A 21,039-nucleotide genomic window follows, 5' to 3' on the forward strand; every position below is an offset into this window, starting at 1 on the left:
CCTATTTATTTTTGGTGGTACTGGAGTTTGAACTCACAGTCTCATGTTTGCTAGGCAGGTGTTCTATCTCTTAAGCCACACCTCCCAACTCTGTTTTACTTTTGGTTGTTTTTCAGATGCTTTGCTTCCCGTGTAGCTGCCATTACAGGAGCAAACCACCAGCAGAAGTCTTGATAAGTTTCTAATACATTTGACCTTGAACTAGGATCCTGCTAATTTCTGACTCCCAGATCACTGTGATTAAAGCGTACACTACCACAACATTATTTGGTTATTCATCCATGTTCTGTATATCAAATTTATTCCTTATTAGTGCTGAGTACTGTTCTACTATATGAACATACCATGATTTGTTTATTAATTAACCTATTCATGAACATTTGGGTTGATTACAACTTTTAGATATTACAAATTGAGTTGCTAAGTCTTTGCTCTACAAGTTTTTGTACAAATATATTCTTTCATTTATCTTAAATACTTATGAATGGAATGTCTGGTCATACAGAAGGTCTACCTTTAGCTTCCTAAAAAATATTCCTGCTGGGCACAAGGGCTCATGCCTGTAAACCTAAGTACACAGTAGGCTGAGATCTGAATCAGCCAGGCAGGAAAGTCTATGAGACTCTTATCTCCAATTAATCTCCAAAAAAGCTGGAAGTGTAGAGTGATAGCCTTGAGCACAAAAGCTTAGGGACAGTACCTAGGCCCTGAGTTCCAGACCTAGGACTGTTGCAAAATAAATACATAAACACTACCAAACAAAATTTTAAAAATATTTCCAGGGGCTGGGATGGTGGCTCAGTGGTACAGTGCTTGCCTTGCATGCATGAGGCCCTGGGTTTAATTCCTCAGCACCACATAGGCAGAAAAAGCCGAAAGTAGCACTGTGGCTCAAGTGGTAGAGCACTAGCCTCTAGATGAAGAGCTGAGGGACAGTGCCAAGGCCCATAGTTCTGACCCCACTACCGACAGAAACTAAATAAATAAATAAATTATAGATATAGATATAGATATATTTCCAAACAGTTCTCCAAGTTATTGTAACATGACACAGTACCAGTGCGGGACTTCCAGTTATTTTACAGCCTTGCCAATTCGGTGGGGTATCTTCTAAATTTAGTCATTCTAAAAGATGTAGTGGCGTCTCGGTGTGATTTTCCACTTGTGTTTTCCTAATGATTACTCATCTTGAACATCTCATGTACTTAAGTGCCACTTGAACCAAGCACCTGGGCCTTTGTTTTTACTTTGTTTTTAAGATAGGGTCTCATATTGACTGCCTCTTTGATCTCTGCCTGTTTTTGTTCTAGGCCTCTAGGAATCCCCATGAAAGTATATTATTGAGATATAATCAGGGATTTTTTTAAACAAAAAGGTAATTTATTTCCCTATTTGTACATTTTAAACACTAAATAATTGACCTTGTCCATATCTGTAATGTTTTTATATGAAGTTACATTTATATGATGGCTTTGGTTTCAGGCAGTACTTAGAGGAAGAGTTTGTTCTTCGAGTGACGACTCAGATGACACTGGCTCTGAAGGAGTGTCATCAACGAAGTGATGGCAGCCATACTGGTTGCATCGGGATCTGAAACCAGCCAATGTCTTCCTGGATGGCAAGCAGAATGTCAAGCTTGGAGACTTTGGGCTAGCGAGGATATCAAATCATGATACAAGTTTTGCAGAAACATTTGTTGGCACGCCTTACTGCATGTCTCCTGTAAGTACTCCAGGATTTATATGCTTTTTTTTTTTTTTTTGGGGGGGGGGGGGTCCAGTTGTGAGGCCTGAACTCTGGGCCTGGGCGCTGTCCCTCAGCTCTTCAGCTCAAGGCTAGTGCTCTACCACTTGAGCCACAGCGCCACTTCTGGCTTTTTTCTTTTTGCTTATGTGGTGCTGAGGAATCAAACCCAGGGCCTCAGGCATGCAAGGCAAGCACTCTACCACTCAGCCACCTTCCCAGCCTCACATGCTTTTTTTTATTGTGAAAATACTGTATAGAGGGGTTACAATTACATGGGTAAGATAATGAGCATATTTCTTATAAGCATTGTAGCCTTGATCAGGGATTTTTGAGCATATTCCAGTTATGGGATTCACCCTCATCTGTGATTTTCTTGCTTTCAAGGCTCTCCTAGTAAATTTTTAGAGACTTTTTATATTGTGAACTCTATGCTTAACTACCAAAAGAAAGTAAGGCTGGACTTCCCATTGCCACTCTCCAATGCTGTGAGGTTGTTGAATGCCCTCAGGCAAAAATAATAATAATAAAAATGCACAATAATTTTTTATCACTTCTAGTTGCCACTTTTTAAATTAAGCTTTTCTCTAGCTTATCTACCTTTAGATACTTTCCAATTCCTTTAAATATTTTTAAAACAGATTTTATCATTATTATCGTGGAGGTTCAGGAGCCCAGTTCATTCTACCATCATTACTGGAAACGCCTTCTGTGAGATAGATTATTAAATATTAAGGATGCAATATCCGTGAGGCTAAAATGGATGTGGGGTTTGGGGAAAAGAGTCTGAAATAACACCCATGTTTCTAGCCTAAGTGAGAGGCTGATTATAGCGGCAGCAAAAATAAGGACAGACTACAGAAGAACAACTATAAGGAAAAAGCAAGAGCGTTATGCTATAGACATATTGAGTCAAAAATACCTCTCAAACTTGAATTTAAGTTCCCAGTAACAGTAGCTGGAGCCATAGGAAAGGACAAACTACAATAAAAGTGTACTTAAACACAGAGGTTCAAATATAGAATACTTGGGGCTGGGAATATGGCCTAGTGGTAGGGTACTTATCTAATATGCATGAAGCCCTGGGTTCAATTCCTCAGTACCACATAAACAGAAAAAGCTGGAAGTAGCACTGTGGCTCAAGTGGTAGAGTACTAGCCCTGAGCAAATGAAGCTCAGGGACAGTGCCCAGGCCCTGAGTTCAAGCCCTAGGACTGGCAAAAAAAAGGGAGTACTTGGGAATAAAGGCTTAAGAAGTGAATAGGAGGGCTGGGAAGGTGACTCAGTGGTAAAGTACTTGTCTTATATGCATTCTATTCCTCATTACATAAACAGAAGAAGCTGGAAGTGGTGCTGTGGCTCAAGTGGTAGAGCACTAGAGCTGAGGGACAGTGCACAGGCCCAGAGTTCAGGCCCCACGACCGACAAAAAAAAAAAAAAAAAGTAGTGAATAGGAGAAATGACCTACAAAATGGACTAGGAAGTTAGAATGAGAAGAAGGAAAAGTGTGCTATGACAAGAAATGAGAAAACTGCAAACAGTTCAAAACAAAGCAGAAGTCCAAGCAAATCAGGGCTGAGAGGCAGAGAGAGTTACAGTAGGCAACTGTGAATTTACTGATGAAGCAAGCAAGAATAGCTTCAGTAGAACCCAAATTTCACAGAACTGAGGACTAAATGTGAATGAAGGGAAGAAAACAAGTATACACCTCCCTTGATACTTAGAGGATGGTACAGCAGCTATTGATGATGGTAGACTAGACCCAAGACATACCTCGAAGTACTGAGTTTACATAACAAGCATCATGTTATTGGACTGGAAATACAATGACAATGTTAGCACACTGTGGGAACACTTAGGAACATCCAAGCCCTGCCTGGGGAAGTGAAGGCTTTATAGAAAAAGTGAAGCCTACAGTGAATCTTGAACAAGTAGTAGGTGTACAGGTGAGTTTTTAAAAGAAATGGGGAGAATCTAGCTATTCAGGAGGCTGAGATCTGAGGACCAAGGTCCAAAGTCAACCCAGGCAGGAAGGTCCTTGAGACTCTTATTTCCAATTAACCACCAGAAAACTGGAAGTGGCACTGTGGCTCAAGTGGTAGCGTGCTGGCCTTGAGCTGAAGAGCTCAGGCCCAGAGTTCAAGTCTCACAACCACCACCAACAACAACAAAAAAGGAATGGGGAGAGACAAATAAAACAAATATGTGGTGGACTTCTGCTTCCAGTTATGATAGAATAAGCAATAGAAAGTATATTTATTCTCCTACCTGAAACAATTTTAAAAAAAGACAAAATATATGAAATTATGTTAAGATACAGAACATCAGAAGATGAAAAGCAGCAATTCCTAGGAGAAATGAGGTGAAGTCTATGGTTGTCCCAACTGAGTGGTAGGAAGGCGCACAGGAAGGAGCACTCCAGGCAAAAATTGGCAATCTGCTGAGCTAAAGAGATCTAGCCAGGAGTCTTGCAGAGGAGACAGGACTCTGAAGGTCTGCAGAAGACATCACAGCTATTCAATCAAGTACTGAACTTCTCTGTATGAGAGGAAACTACTGAAGGCCAAGGAAAGAGCTACCCAAAAGGATTATAAGACAGTACTCAAGGTCTGGGAAGGTGGCTCAGTGCACTTGCCTTGCATGCTCGAGGCCCTGGGTTCGATTCCTCAGCACCACATAAGCAAAAAATAAAATGCTGAAAGTGGCGTTGTAGCTCAAGTGGTAGAGCGCTAGCCTTGAGCTGAAGAGCTGAGGGACAGCGCCCAGGCCCAGAGTTCTGGCCCCATGACTGCCCCCCCCCCCAAAAAAAAAGACAGTACTCAAATTTACATGGACTATGAATAGCAACCATTCCAAAAAGTCAGAATAAAAAACTTTATAGTTCATGGCACCTCAATTTGGGTACCAATAAAGGTCTTTCCTCAGTAGTGTGGAAAAACTAATCCTCAATTCATATGACAAAACTTAAAAGCAAAATTTGAAAGGATCAGTTTATTTTTAAACAGTTTAGCCACATACCAAAACAAAGCTCAAGAACACCCATGGTAACACAAAAATATCTAGCATCCTATCATAAAATTAATAATATCTGACATCTCACCGAAAATAACCTGACAAGGTTACCAGGTACCAGTGGATTATGTCTTTAACCCTATATTCAGGAGGCTGAAAATCTGAGGATTTCAGAAGCCAGCCCAGGCAGGAAAGTCTGTGAGACTCTTATCTCCAATTAACTGTCACCAAGAAGTTAGAAGTGGAAGTATGGCTCAAGTGGTGAAGCACAAACAAACAAGCAAACAACAACAACAAAAACCTCAGAGATAGCACCCAGCCTCTGAGTTCAAGAACCGTCACAAAGAGAAATAGAGAGAGAGAGACAGAGACAGAAAGACAGAAAGACAGACCTGACATACAATAAGTAGGAAAATAAATACTGTTACAAGAAAAAAAAATCGCTTTTTTCTTTTTTTATCGGTCGTGGGGCTTGAACTCTGGGTCTGGGCACTGTCCCTCAGCTCTTCAGCTCAAGGCTAACACTACTACTTGAGCCACAGCACCACTTCCAGCTTTTTTTCTGCTTATGTAGTGCTGAGGAATCGAACCCAGGGCCTCATGCATGCAAGGCAAGCACTCTACCACTGAGCCACCTTCCCAGCCCAGAAAAAAATCTCAACTAAAATTGATTCAGGGCTATGGTGGAGTTCAGTGGAAGAGTACTTGCCTAATATGCATGAGACCTTGGGCTTAATCCACAGTACCACGCCAAACAAACAAACAAATCCAAACCATCAATAAAACAGATACCACAACTACTAGACAGTGATATTAAAATAATTATTATAATTATATTCCATATATTTTCCTCCATGGTAGCTCAGTGCCTGGCATACATGAGGCCATGCATTTAATCTCCAGCACCATAAAAGTAGGAGATATATGGAAAGTTAAGTGTATCTGTATCATACTTCCTCCTAAACCATGTTTCCTTTCTGTGGATTCAGTTTTCCAACATCAGTGTAGTCTGAAAATATTAAATGGAAAATTCCAGAAATAAATAGTTGATTAGGTTTTAAACTGAAGCATGATGAAATTCCATGCCATCCCACTTCATCCTATCTGGAACATGAATGGTCCCTTGGCGCAGTATAGCCTCCTTATATTTGCTACCTACCCATAGTCACTTAGCAGGCATTTCCAGTATCAAATATGCTCAGGAAGCCCTTGCTATACTTAACACAGAAACTATCCTACATTGTTAGCTACCTCTATTAGTCCCTGTGACAGTTTGCATCTGGAAAGTCTCCCAAAGGTCAAATGATGACAGGTAGAACCTTTAAGAGGTAGGGTCTGGTTGGAGAAAGTTAGAGGGTGTACCCTTAAAGGGGATATTGGAACTCCAGCCTCTTCTTTTCCTGACTGCCATGAGGTGAACTGTCCTACTGTGCCACAAGCTCCTACCATGGCCCAAGAAAACCGAGCCAATTGACTGTGGCCTGAAACCTTCAAAACTGTGATCCAAAGTAAACAAACAATTCCTTCATACAAGGTGATTGTCTCAGATATTTTGTTAGTGTTAGAAATGTGCCTAAAAAAGTCTCTTAGTGTGCCTAATTTATAAATTAAACTTTATCACAGAGTTGAGTAGCACTTGCATTTTTATGTATCCACTAGGAATTTTGGAAGATACTCCTCATTGATACTACTACTGTAGTAACCATAGTAGGGACATAGAAGATATTAAAAAGACCAAAACAAAGTTGTGGACATAGGGCTGGGAAGATGGCTCAGTGGTAGAGCACTTGCCTTGCATGCCTGAGGCCCTGGGTTCGATTCCTCAGCACCACATAAGCAAAAAGAAAAAAAGCCAGAAGTGGCGCTGTGGCTCAGGTGGTAGAGCACAGCCTTGAGCTGAAGAGCTGAGGGACAGCGCCCAGGCCCAGAGTTCAGGCCCCATGACTGGACCAAAAAAAAAAAAAAAAGTTGTGGACATAAACCCTACAATGTCTGAGATTCTAAGTTGTGGACATAAACCCTACAATGTCTGAGATTCTACCTACCTACCTACCTACCTATCTATCTATCTATCTATCTACCTATCTACCTATCTATCTATCTATCTATCTGGTAGATATAGACCGTATAAAATAAAAGACCAGTAAATTTCAAAAAAGTTAATAAAACTATTCAACATGAAACAGTGGGGAAAATGACTGGGAAGAAATGAACAGAACATAGCAAACTGTGATGGGTAGCTTAATGTCTGAATAAAAATGGTCAATTTTCCAATTTGATGAAAATATAAACATTCTCGTTGTAACACAGATTAATGGTATACAGTAAGCCCCAAAGCAGATGAAGCAAAAAGAAAACTACACTGAAGAATAATATAATGGAATTGCTGAGGGTGGAGAAAATGGCAAGGTTCTATTTGTAATAGTTAGTTACAAATGTATGTCTTCTTAGTCTTCTGAGAGAAATTCAGACCATCTTTGAAGTAGGGAATGGGAAGGACCATAGCTGTGGTGTTAAATGAGAATGACTAGTTCTGAGACTGTTTTCCCATGGCTGAAGTTCTACAGTTATCAAGGATCTATTAAGAGACCCACTGAAATTGTTAATACCTCTTGCTTCCTAAGTGCTATGACCGAATGTTTGCATTCTTCTCCAAATTCATATGTTGCAATCCTAATCCCTAACATGATGCTCTGAGTAGGCAAGGCCTTTGGGGGGTGATTGGCACCTTTACAGAAAGGCCCAAGAGTCTGTTTACCTCTTCCCCTATGAGGGGACACGGCTAGAAGGTACTAGCTATGAGGAACAGGCTCACCAGACACTAAGCCACTGAGGTCTTTACTTTAAACTTCCCAGCCTCCAGAATTGAAAAATAAATTTGTGGTTTATGGGTTTTTTTTTTTCTTAGAGCAGTCCACATGGATCAAGACAATAAGTTAACTTACAAAATAGTTTATTAGTAAAATGTACATGATAAAAAAAAAAAAAGGAGTGAAGCCAGGCACCAGTGGCTCACATCTGTAATTCTAGCTACTCAGGAGGCTGAGATCTGAGGATCAAGGTTCAAAGCCAGCCCAGGCAGGAAAGTCCTTGAGACTCTTATCTCTAATAAACCACTCAGAAAACCTGAAGTGGCACAGTGGCTCAAGTGGTAGAGTGCTAGCCTTGGGCTGAAGAGCTGAGAGACAGTGTTCAGGCCCAGATTTCAAACCCCATGACAGACAAAAAAAAAAGAAAGAAAGAAAGAAAGAAAAAAAGTGGGTAAAGAACGGGAACGGTAGTTGCTAAGTGCTGGTAGCTCACGCTTAAAATCCTAGCTACTCAGGAGACTGAGATTCCAAGGATCATAACTTGAGGTTAGCTCAGGGAGAAAAGTCCATGAGATTCTGTGTCTAAAATAACCAGCAAAAAGCAAAATGGAAAGTATGACTTACAAGCCTAGCAAGTGTGAGGCCCTGAGTTGAAATTCTAGTACCATCAACAAAAAGAACCACGGTGATGGAGGGAAGGGATAGTAGGAGAAAAACAAAGGAAGGAATAACAATGTTCAACAAGAAATGTACTCATTACCTTACTCATATAACTGTAACCCCTCTGTACAGCATCTTTACAATAAAATAAAAATTTAAAAAAAGAAAAACCAGGGGGCTGGGAAGGTGGCTCAGTGATACAGTGCTTGCCTTGCATGCATGAGGTCCTGGGTTTGATTCCTCAGCACCACATAAGCAGAAAAAGCCGCAAGTGGCCCTGTGGCTCAAGTGGTAGAGTGCTAGCCTTAAGCTAAAGAGCTGAGGGAACACCCAGGCCCAGAGTTCAGCCCCACAACTGACAAAACAAAAAACAAAAAAAACAAAAACCCAGAACTCTGATTAGACAAAACAATAGATAATTATGGTAGAGGAATAAAAAAAAAGTTAAAGGTATTGTGGTTCAGAAATACTTTTATAAAAAAGGAATTATAATTGTAGGGACTTCTGTCAGATCCACATACAACAAGGAAACAGGCTGCCAGGTTTTTTTTATGATGCAACAAGCAACTTTGTAAGATTAGAATGTGAGGTGCTTAATATCTTTTGTTGGTGTTTTCTTTTTGAGATACAGTACCTTTACCTAGGCTGGCTTCAAACTGCTCAGTGTTGTTTTTAACACATTCACAGACAGTAGTATAAGTTACTTTTGAGGGGTGTCTTACAAATAATCAAAGCCAGAGGTCTGGAAGGGGGACCCAATGCTAAAAAAATTTTTTTATGGTAAAGAGTTTTAATTTGTTGGTCAGATAACTGAGAGTGAGAATCTGGGAAAAACAAGGCTCTGCAGTTACAGATTTTTCAAGAAGTAATAACCAAAATAAATAATAAATACATTATTGGCAACAATTTCACAATCTCAAAGGATTTAGAGGAAGTTTTAAAACAAAACAGAAGCAAGCAAGGAAGAAAAAAACTGCAAAACAAAAACAAAATCATGAAAGGAACTGCTTACAAAGCTGTCCCTGTTATGTAAGGTGTTCTCTGTCTCTGCCTACAACCCACACCTTCAGATAAACAGATAAGCTCAGGCTTACAAGGAGTACACTGGAGTGCTCATTGACAAAGGCAGCAAAAAGGTGTGCCTGGGGCTACTTCTGTGGACCTTCCTTTCTGGCCTCAAAAGAAGCGGGGCTGACAGTAATTAATTTCTAGGGGCCAGACTGCTTGTACTGTGCACATTCCAGAACCCAATTAACAAGCATCCATGCCCCATCTGCCAACAATTCAGAGAGTGGTGGTACAGAAAGGGTGCAGTACTTAAACCAAGCAGGACAAGCTTCTCCTTCTCTGAGTGCAGAAAAGGGAATAAATGACACTCCTGTCCACTTCTGGAAATGTAACAAGTCCACAATACCTGTTCTTGGATACAATATACTTATATACCCAAAAGAATGAAAAATGCATCATGACAACCCAACGCTTTTGCAGCTCTGCATGCATTTCAGGCAAGACAAGAGCAATTTAAGATACAACTTCTCCCAACAGTTATTTGACCTACCTTTGTGTGAACAGAATAAACTAGAAACTAGAGATGCTAGCTTGTCACCTCTAATTAGAAGATCTGCATTGCATACATTTCCTTCTTTTCCCTAGTGCATTAAGCAGAAGTTTGAATTCCATTTCTCTGCCAAAAAGAAATGCCTACAAGTTAACAATCTGAATGCACAAGGCAATCTTACCACTTTCCAGAGCTACCCAGGGCCTTCAAGTTAAGAATTAAGCTCCTAAGCACAGCGTATAGGGTCTAATATAACTTGAATGGATTTTAAAACTTCATTTTGTCCTTTTTTTAAAAAAGTTATGCTACAATCCTCACCATGTGATGTCAAACGACGTAAATCTTTGGGTAACATTACCTACAGCAAAAGCCCACTCCTCAAGTTCACAGTTCAAATTCAATATTCCTCTACTCTCCATGTCAGACCACAAAGCTCTTGAAATGCTATTCACTGGCAATTTATTGCCACTGCCTACCACTGGTAAACAAGAAGGAACAGGACTCTGCAGCCAACACCATGTCAGGGTCTTCTTCCAAAAACACAAGTGAAATTTGAACGTTCACTTTGAGCAGACTATCAGGTCCAACTCTACTGTATTTTCAGTTATTGCTCCGTTTCTAATTTCATTGCTAATTATACTATCGTATGCTGAAGCTATCGCCTTTGCTTTTCTTTCCCAATGCCCTTTGCAAACCTTTACTCCCTTACCTTTCAAGAACAATGTCTTAAGGAGCCAAAGACATACAATGGAAGAAACACAGCCTCTTCAACCGCTGGTGCTGGGAAAACTGGGCAGCCACATGCAGAAAACTAAAAGTGGACCCCAGCCTATCACCATGCACCAACATCAACTCAAAATGGATTAAAGACCTTAACATTAAACCTGAATCTCTGAAACTACTGCAGGACAGAGTAGGAGAGACACTTGAACTAATAGGCACAGGAAGGAACTTCCTGAACAGAGTCCCAGGGTCACAACAAATTGGAGAGAGACTCGACAAATGGGACTACCTTAAAATAAAAAGCTTCTGCACAGATAAAGCTATCGCAACCAAGCTAGAAAGACAACCAACTAATTGGGAAAAAATATTTACCAGCAATATATCAGACAAGGGGTTAACATCCTGTATATACAGGGAACTCAAGAAACTAATCCCTCCCAAACCCAACAAACCAATTACTAAATGGGCAAGGGAACTAAAGAGGGACTTCTCAAATGAAGAAATAAAAATGGCAAAGAAACACATGAGGAAATGTTCATCATCCCTGGTGGTGAAGGAAATGCAAATAAAGACAACCCTGAGATACCACCTTACCCCAGTCAGAATGTCCCACATCCACAAATCAGCCAACGACAAATGCTGGAGGGGATGTGGAGAACGAGGAACGCTATTACACTGCTGGTGGGAATGTACACTCATACAACCACTTTGGAAAGCAGTCTGGAGGGTCCTTAGAAAGCTAAAGATTGACCTCCCTTACGACCCAGTCATACCACTTCTAGGCATCTACCCTGAAAAACAGGAACCAATATACAAGGACACGTGCACCTCCATGTTTATTGCAGCACTGTTCGCAATAGCTAGGATATGGAAACAACCTAGATGCCCCACCACAGATGAATGGATCCAAAAATTGTGGTATCTATACACAATGGAATATTATGCAGCCATTAGAAATGACAAAATAATGGCATTTGCAGGGAAATGGATGGAGCTAGAAGGAATCATGTTGAGCGAGGTAAGCCAAGAACGAAGAGACAAACAGTACATGGTCTCCCTGATAAGTGGATGATGAATCCAAAATGTTAGGTGATATGACAAAACTAACAGGACTTAAGAAACAAAGAACTCCCACTCATCTGGTTGAACCACTACTAAATATCCCCATGCTGCTGATCACATATATGGTATATAACATATGAGCACCGTTATATATTACAGACTGTGATAGACAATTTGCTCCAGGAAAGTTAGAATGAACTTGTGACTTTAAATGAGCATCATTATTCCACAATACTGTGAATTTCCGGAAATTAAGTAATCACTTAATCACAATCAAAAAAAAAAAAAAAAAAAAAAAAGAACCTTGGGGAAGGGAGGGAGGGAGGGGATGGTAGGGGGAAAACAATGGAGGGGGTAACAATGTTCAAGAGGAAGTGGAAGTGTACTCATTACCTCACTCATGTAACTGTAACCCTCTGTATAGTATCTTTACAATAAAAAAAAAAAAAAAAGTAAAAAAAAAACAATGTCTTGGGCTGGGAAGGTGGCTCAGTGGTAGAGCGCTTGCCTTGCATGCCTGAGGCCCTGGGTTCGATTCCTCAGCACCACATAAGCAAAAAGAAAAAAAGCCGGAAGTGGCGCTGTGGCTCAAGTGGTAGAGTGCTAGCCTTGAGCTGAAGAGCTGAGGGACAGCACCCAGGCCCAGAGTACAGGCCTCACGACCGGACCCAAAAAAAAAAAAGAACAATGTCTTCTCCTCTGCCATCTTGCTCTAGCACGCTTTAACTGTCAGCTATTATCTCCCAAGCTAGTCATCACTCCCCTACTTTATAGATGCAGTTGACATCTAGCTTTCAAAATTCCTCCTCATTCTAAGTCCTGCCTGTTGAGAAAGAGGGCGAAGAAGATAAACTCTGAATAGATTCACACCACCCAGGTTCAAGGTCTTGGCCAAGTACCTTTCTTTTACTGAGGTTCCTCATTTCCAAAATAGTAATAGTAGGGGCTAATATGGTAATGGAGAGTAATGAGGGAAAGGGATTGAATGAAATACATTGTATACATATGTGGAAATGGTATAATGAAATCTTCCCTTGTATAGCTATTGGTATATACCAATAAGAATATAAATTAAAAGTTAAAATAAAATAAATAAAATGGAAACAATAGTAGTACTTTGTAGGATATGTTTTATTGATTAGTAGTTAATACATGTGAAGGACTCAGAGTGGTACCTGGCATATAGTATGGTGATTCATGCCTGTAATCCCAGCTATTTAGGAGGAGGAGATTGGGAGTAGGTGAGTCTTGACACCACTGGCCAACGGTTAGGGTAATGGTAATCCAATTTCCGTAAAGAAGTAAGCATGGTGGTATGCTTCTGAAATTCCAGCTATGAAGGAAGGAGGCTAAGGTAGGAGGATCATGGTCTGAAGCCAGCTTGGCCAAAATGAAAACCTATCTGAAAAATACCTGAAGCAAAAAGGACTAGTAGTATCTCTCAAGTGATAGAGTGTCTGCCTAGCAAGGGTGAAGTTCTAAATTTAATCCCCAGTACCATCAAGAAAAAAAGAAAAGAGAAGGGTGAGAAGGAAGAGAAGTGAAGAGAAAAGGCTGATAGTTTGACTTATCCAAGATAGAAAATTTGCTAGGTGCTTTGTACAGAAGGCATGGAAAGTGAGGTTTTGTCAAGAGAGTGAGTGGATAAAAGAATAATAAGATAGAGTTGCTGAACGCTACCAAGGAGTCTCGCTGAGATCACTGGGCGCCACTACCCTAAGCACATAGTCTCCATCTTCAAGACTACCCAGCAATCTTTCTATAACCTCACTTAGTCTGCCATCTTTCACAATGGCTATTTTGGACCCTTACTACTCCTCAAACTTGATTTTCCTTGATATTGCCAACCTACACCCACCCCTCCTACTTATGCTTCCAGTCTCTATAAATAACCTAGCACACTGAAGAAGAAACAGTAATGAGATTAAAATTACCATGATTTTCTTCTACCCAACCTATAAACCTACCTTAGCTGCTCCCACCCAGTCTTTCCTTCATGTTACAATGAAGAAGGTATCCTGCTGAAGCTAATCTTGTGCTCCAAACTTTATATTCTAACCCCTTCTGCAAACCCAAAAAGGCAGCGATTCTCCAACTGTGGTCCCTAGGACTCTCCAAGAACTTGAAAAAAGCAAAATCTCAGGTTCCATTCTTTTTTTTTTTTTTTTTGCTGGTTGTGGGGCCTGAACTCTGGGCCCTGTCCCCAAGCTATTCAGCTCAAGGCTAGCACTCTACCACTTGAGCCACAGCGCCACTTCCAGCTTTTTCTGCTTATGTGGTGCTGAGGAATCAAACCCAGGGCCTCATGCATGCAAGGCAAGCACTACCATTGAGCCACCTTCCAAGTCCCTCAGATTTCATTCTAATTCTACTAAAGCAGAAACTCTGAAGTTGGAGCTTAGTAATTTGTTTTATTTATTTTTTATTTTTTGGGTCCGGTCGTTGGGCTTAAACTCTGGGCCTGGGCACTGTCTCTCAGCTCTTCAGCTCAAGGCTAGCGCTCTACCACTTGAGCCACAGCGCCACTTCTGGCTTTTTTCTTTTTGCTTATGTGGTGCTGAGGAATCAAACCCAGGGCCTCAGGCATGCAAGGCAAGCGCTCTACCACTGAGCCACCTTCCCAGCCCTAGTACTCTGTTTTTAACCATGCCTCCAGGTGAGTTTGATGCATGCTAAAGTTTGAGGAAAAGATTTCTTATTTATCCCCTTTTCTGCATCTTTAGCTTCTTTTGATAGTACAGTGTTTCTTTAGCCTGAAGATGGTATTGGGCCATATACATTTTTTTCCCTTTTCCAAACTACTTACCACATCAGTAATATATCTGATCATAGCTGTTCCCCTTACCTGTGCGTGCTCATGCTCTCTCTCTCTCTCTCTCTCTCTCTCTCTCTCTCTCGCTCTCTCTCTCTCTCGCTCTCTCCTCTCTCTCTCTTTCTCTTCTCTCTCTCTCTCTCTCTCTCTCTCTCTCTCTCTCTCTCTCTCTCTCTCTCTCTCTCTCTCTCTCTCTCTCTCTCTCTCTCTGCTGTGTCAGGGGCCTGAACTCTGGGCCTGGGCATTATCCCTGAGCTAGTTTTGCTCAAGCCTACCACTTTACCACCTGAGACACAGCACCACTTCTGACTTTTTCTGAATAGTATGCTGGAGATAGGAATCTCACAGACTTTTCTGCCTGGGCTGGCTTTGAATAGTGATCCTCAGATCTCAGCCTCTTAAGTAGTTAGTATTATAGATGTAAGCCACCTCCAGTGCCTGGCTGTGGTTTCTCTTTCTGATTCAAGTAACTTGTGGCCATTGTAACTCAAAAATACTACGTGGAGGGCTGGGAAGGTGGCTCAGTGGTAGAGACCCTGGATTCGATTCCTCAGCACCACATGAAGCAGAAAAATCTGGAAGTGGTGCTGTGGCTCTAATGGTAGAGTGCTAGCCTTGAGCTGAAAGACCTGAGGGACAGCGCCCAGGCCCAGAGTTCAGGCTCCACACCGGCAAAAAAAAAACCTACGTGGAAATTTCCAGGAATAAATAATTCATAAGTTTTTTTTTTCCTTTTAGGTCCAAGACAGGAACTCAAACTTGCTACCTGCCACTTTTGCTCATCGGCTAGTGCTCTACCAACTGAGCCACACCTCCAACCCAACATTCATACACTTTAAGTCACATGCACTTTATGAATAGTATGAGTAAATCTCACACTCTCCAACCTTCATCTGGCCCAGACAAGAATCATTACTTTCTCTAATTTATCTATGCTGTGTATACTATCTGCCTAAGAATCCATATCCTACTTAACAATGGCCCAAAGCCTATGATAGATATGCTAGCAAAAACCAGAGCTCCTTTTTAAGTGAAAAGGTAAGCTGGAGGTATGACTCAAGCGGCAGAGTGCCTGCCTCCAAGTGCAAGGCCCTGAGTTCAAACCTTAGTAGTGAAAAAATTCTGTATCTCTTTAAGTGAAAAGGTGAAAGTTATCAATTTAATAATAATAAAAAATAGATTCAGGTTGCTAAGATCTGTAAGCTCATGCCTGTAGTCCTAGCTACTTAGGAGGCTGAGAGCTGAGGATTCTGGTTGAAAGCCAGCCTGGGCAGGAAAACCTGTGAGATTCTTATCTCTAATTAATTACCAAAAAAGACAGAAGTGGAGCTGTGGCTTAAGTGGTAAAATGCTAGCTTTAGAGCACAAAAGCTCAGGGACAGCGTCCAGGCCCTGACTTCAAGTCCCAGGATCAGAACGCAAATCTGCACAAATGAAATTGTATATGTATCTGCAATTTTTTTTTTTTTTTTGGCCAGTCTTGGAGATTGAACTCAGGGCCTGGGTACTGTCACTCAGTTTCTTTTTTTTTTTTTTTTTTTTTTTTTTTGTCGGTCGTGGGGCTTGAACTCTGGGCCTGGGCACTGTCCCTCAGCTCTTCAGCTCAAGGCGAGCGCTCTACCACTTGAGCTACAGCTCCACTCCCGGTTTTCTGGTGGTTTATTGGAGATAGGAGTCTCACGGTCTCTCCTGCCAGGGCTGGCTTTGAACCGCGATCCTCAGATCTCAGCCTCCTGAGTAGCTAGGATTACAGGCGTGAGCCACCAGCGCCCGGCCATCGTGTCACTCAGTTTCTTTTGCTCAAGGCTAGTAGTCTACCACTTGAGCCACAGCACTACCTCTGTTTTTTCTGTTTATGTGGTACTAAGGAATCAAACCCAGGGCTTCATGCATGCTAGGCAAGCAATCTACCACTAAGCCACTTTCCCAGCTGTGTGTCTGTAGTTTATTTATTGATATATATTTCTCTGTATAGGGAATACTCCCAGTTTCAAGCACCCACTAGAAGAAGTATTAGAATATATTTGCCATGGATAAGGGAGAGTTGTTCTGTCATTCCCTACTTAAACTTCTTTAATAAGGCCTCCAGTCAAGAAGAGATCTGATCTTAGGAGAAGGATCATTGCAAGGTGTTTGTGGGTCATGCCTGAAATTCTAGCTACTTAGGAAACTGATATTATTGGGATTGTGATTAGAGGCCAGCCTTGCAAAAAAAAAAAAAAAAAAAAAGTTCTTGAGATCTCAACAAAGAGCTGGTCATGGTGGTGTGCTCCTATTATCCTAGCTACCAGGAAACCCAACATAGGTGGAACACAACCAGTTCTCTTTCTCTATTTGTGCAAAAAGATTAATCACTCTCAATTTCTTAATCTTGCCATGCTCTAGGATACCTAACAACTCTACCACTGATATTGCATTTTGTCTGAAATAGTCCTTCCTTCTTACGTCTTTTCTTAGGGTGGCCAAACTTTACACCAGAGTTATTATTAGATGCTACTACATTATTCTGTCCTTATCCTCTCAGAACCCATATAATTACTTATTAGAAATGTAAAGTCTGATTTATTTGGCAGTGTATAAGCTTTATTGTGGCAGTAGTCATGTGTGTGTCTGTGTGTATATGTGTATACTGCACTAACAGGATTTTTTCCTTAATAATAAAGCTCTATTTGTGTTATTCATTAGCTACGTGATCACAGCCAAATTGTTTAACTGCTTTGAGCTTCAGATTCCTCACTAGTAAAAAAGGGCTAATAGTACCTACTTGGAGATGTTGCTATGGGAATTAAAGAAAATGACATAGTACAATGATTAGCACACACAAGGCTTGGCATGTAATAGCCTCCTCACACTGGCTTCAACTTGACAGAGACAACTAGAACAAAACAAATATAAAAATAAGTCAGTAATCAAGGAAGACTGAGCACAAAGTGAGTCATTCCTTTTAATCAGTTGCCCAAGAAGATCAACAATGAAGAAACATAATAAACAGAATAAACTCTACTTGGTGGTTTGTCCTTTGGTATATGCAGCTTGGTGAGAAGTCACCCCAGAAACCTTTTGGCTAATGGCCACATCTGGCTTCCCAGCACAGCAGGTCAGATCTTAGTCTATAGTACACCAGGCATAGTTAATTTGGATTGGAATAGAAACTACCTCATAAGGAATGTGTTTACAGGCAGGAGTTGGAGGAGGACAACTTGACTGCAACCACATACATCAATTGGTTTGCAACCTGGCAGAAAACACTGCAGAACCATTGGTAGAAACTAACACCCACACAACTGCACATTACCTGTAGCCCCAAACCAGCTTAGCTAAGGAGCAGCTTTCTACTTTTACCAAAACAATGACCAGACCTGCATGAAGTAAACATTTCTAAAGTCAAACTGTCATTGTACATCTGGGCAGCAACAAGAAAGATGATGTTAAGCAATAAATGCATTCAGCCTGTGAGCACTGTTCACAACCATCAGTAGTTGCTCATGCATGGAAGTAAAAGAATAGCTTTACGTTTCTCTACTCTTTTTTTTTTTTGTTGGTCGGTCATGGGGCCTGAACTCTGGGCCTGGGTGCTGTCCCTCAGCTCTTCAGCTCAAGGCTCTACCATTTGAGCCACAGCATCACTTCTGGCTTTTTCTGCTCATGTGGTGCTGAGGAATCAAACCCAGGGCCTCATATGCATGCAAGTCAAGCACTCTACCACTTAGCCACCTTCCCAGCCCTCTCTACTCCTTTTTTTGTAACATGCTTACCTCTGGAGAGCCACTTGTATTCAGAGCACTTAGTTGTTTGGAGTCATTCACTTGAGAAAGCAGTGTCACTGTGTTTGGAACTGCTTCCCTGGGACTCTCTCTCTTCTGATGCTTCCTGATTAAGCTCTGCAAGTCACTGAAAGATGTGGCAGGTCTGAGTTGAGCGCTGGGTGGGCTCTGTCTCCTCAAAGATGCCCTATTCCAACTGAGCCCCAGAAGATATGGCATATCATCTTCAGGAATAAAGCCCAAATCACGTGCAGTTTGGATTTTCTTAAAAAACACCAGCATGGAATTGGAAGAGTCTGTCCTAAAAGGCTGGCAGCTCTGGGGCATGCTGCAATCTGCCTGAAAGCACAGCCCTTCTAGCCACCAAAGGGCATGGCAGGCAGAGTTCCGGCAGCAGGCATCCCAGCATGACTGGAAAGTGGGGGATCCTTTAAGAAGCTGGAGGTGATTTCCTCTCTCAGTTCTTAGGCCAACTCCAAATTGTGTCTTCCCTTGCTGGCACTTGCTCTCAGTGGCATCTAAAACAAAGAATAAAAACATTGTAAGATAAAACTAAACCGGGACTACTGTTCCATGAAGAGCCCTAAACATCAACATTTGAGGCTATTTTGAAGGCATGTTTTTAAGAGGGTGAGAAAACTGTCTAGTGAGTGGAAGAAAGACAGCAAAAGATAGTGTTTTTTTGGCTCCGGATATTTTAGCTTATAAGAGAATTGCTCTACATTCATCAATGGTTTCCCTTCTCAATGAGTTGTGCCACTAGCCTTGAGCTGAAGAGCTGAGGGACAGAGCCCAGGCCCAGAGTTCAGGCCCTACAACCAACAAATTAAAAAAAAAAATTGTTGTTATTATAAAGGTGAAGTACAGAGGGGTTACAGAAATCAGAGAGTATACTTCTTTTGGGACAATGTCATCCCTTCTCTCCCTACCTACCGACTCTTGCCTCCGATCCCAATCCACAAGTTGTATAGCTCATTTTCAACATAGTGTCTATTGAGTACCACTTCTTCATTTGTTCACTTTCTCCCTCCATTTCTGTGGCCTCCCTTGCCCTCCCCCAAACAGATAAATGAATAAACAAGACCAAAAAAGAGAAAACAAAAACAGCAACAAAGAAAACTTCAAGCTCATTTTTAAGGTCCCAGTAACCACAGTGGTGAGGTTACATAGGAATTGGACCAGAGTGAGGCAGTAGAGACACTCTAGGCACAAATTCAAGGAGTTTTCATTCTGAGTCACATTAGTTCAAGGTGGGCTTCCACAATCTTGATGGGGAGGTCATTTAAATTTCATGCTAGAGTTGGGTACCAGAGGCTTACCCTTGATAGCTTAACTGCTCAGGCAGCTGAGATCTAGGGACCAAGGTTTAAAGCCAATCCAGAGAGACAAATTTGAGACTCTATCTCCAACTAAACAGCAAAAAAGCTAAGCTAGATGTGTGGCTCAAGTGACAGAATATTAACCGTGAGTAAAAAAGCAAAGCAAGAGCAAGAGGCCCTGAGTTCAAGCCTGGGTACCAGCATGAAAAATAAAAAACAAAATAGAATTTAAAATGTCATTCCTCTTGTTTTTCACTCTAGTCCTACTCCTGCAATTATAGTGTAGTAAATATATTTGAATTATAGACAGAAGACATGCAATAGAATTAAACTTTTGAAGAGATGGATAATTTTATCTGCATGTACACATAACTAAAAATGGGCTCTAACTAAAGCAGCCACCATAGCCAGCCAAAGCCATCTAGAATAAGCCAACAGAATTAACGTGGACACTAATCAACTTGGAAATAAAAGGAAGATCATGGCAGGCTTCTAGACTATTCAGTCAGAAGTATTATTATGGATGCCAGCCTGCCATTGCTCTCTAAAAGAAATGAGAGATCCATTGGCACCCACCTAATACCAGCCAGGCAATTTAGAAGGCTAGGAAAAAAAACAAAGAAACTTCCTTAAGATGAAGAGCTACAGAAATATCCTTCATTTTTTTAAACTACTTCCCACACAGTCACCAGTAACATGAATTTTGTATATAGAATTTTGTTGGAATCAATAAGCTGTTAACAATAACTACTGTCAGTTACCTTTATGACAACTTTCCTTCATTCTTCTCATAAGATTTCTCTCATATTTAATACAGTGAAAAGATAAACTTTATAAGAATAATTTGTACTTTTCTGCAAGTTACTATTTTTTTTTTTAATACACTATAACTGCTACTTCTATCCGTGAGGAATGCTTTGCTATTGGACTTGCATTCCCACCATGGGTAGCTAGAAAATGAGACAATTTGACAATTTATTTATTTATTTATTTATTTTGCCAGTATTGGGGCTTGATGTCAGGGCCTGGGCACTGTCCCTGAGCTTCTTTTGCTCAAGACTAGCACTCTACCACTTGAGCCACAGCACCACTTCTGGCTTTTTCTGTATACGTGATACTGAGGAATCAAACCCAGGGCTTCATGCAGGGAGGCAAGCGCTCTACCACTAAGCCACATTCCCAGCCTAAAGAAAAATACCATGTTTATATCAAATTATTTTATTTTTTTGTTGGTCATGGGGCTTGAACTCAGGGCCTAGGCACTGTCCCTGAGATCTTTTGCTCAAGGCTAAACACTCTATCACTTGAGCCACAGCACCACTTCCAGCTTTTTCTATGTATGTGGTACTAAGGAATTGAACCCAGGCTTCAAGGATGCTAGGCAAGCACTCTACCACATTCCCAGCCTCAAGACAAAATTTTTTAAGCAACTGTTTTTAAACATTGACAATAGGCACTACAGGACTGTGATCCCTAGAAGGCAAGCCAAGTAAGCCCTCTAATCACTCTAGCTTTCTGCTAGAGGAATCCTCCAGACTGTAACCCAGGTTAAGGTGAATCTAAGCAGAAAAATATG

General features: G+C 41.1%; 1 protein-coding gene across 2 annotated transcripts in view; it reads right to left on the minus strand.

Moving 5' to 3' along the window:
- The window catches only part of Kiaa0319l (KIAA0319 like), a 104,186-nt gene that overhangs the window by 53,640 nt on the left and 29,507 nt on the right, over positions 1 to 21,039 (minus strand). For both annotated transcript variants that reach the window (XM_070008881.1, XM_070008880.1), the window contains exon 3: positions 18,136 to 18,662. In XM_070008881.1, coding sequence (XP_069864982.1) covers positions 18,136 to 18,662 — 527 coding nt within the window. The remainder of the gene's footprint in view (positions 1 to 18,135; positions 18,663 to 21,039) is intronic.

This window comes from Dipodomys merriami, unplaced genomic scaffold (assembly GCF_024711535.1).
Source record: "Dipodomys merriami isolate MVZ:Mamm:240054 unplaced genomic scaffold, mDipMer1.0.p SCAF_71, whole genome shotgun sequence".
Taxonomy (NCBI): domain Eukaryota; kingdom Metazoa; phylum Chordata; class Mammalia; order Rodentia; family Heteromyidae; genus Dipodomys; species Dipodomys merriami.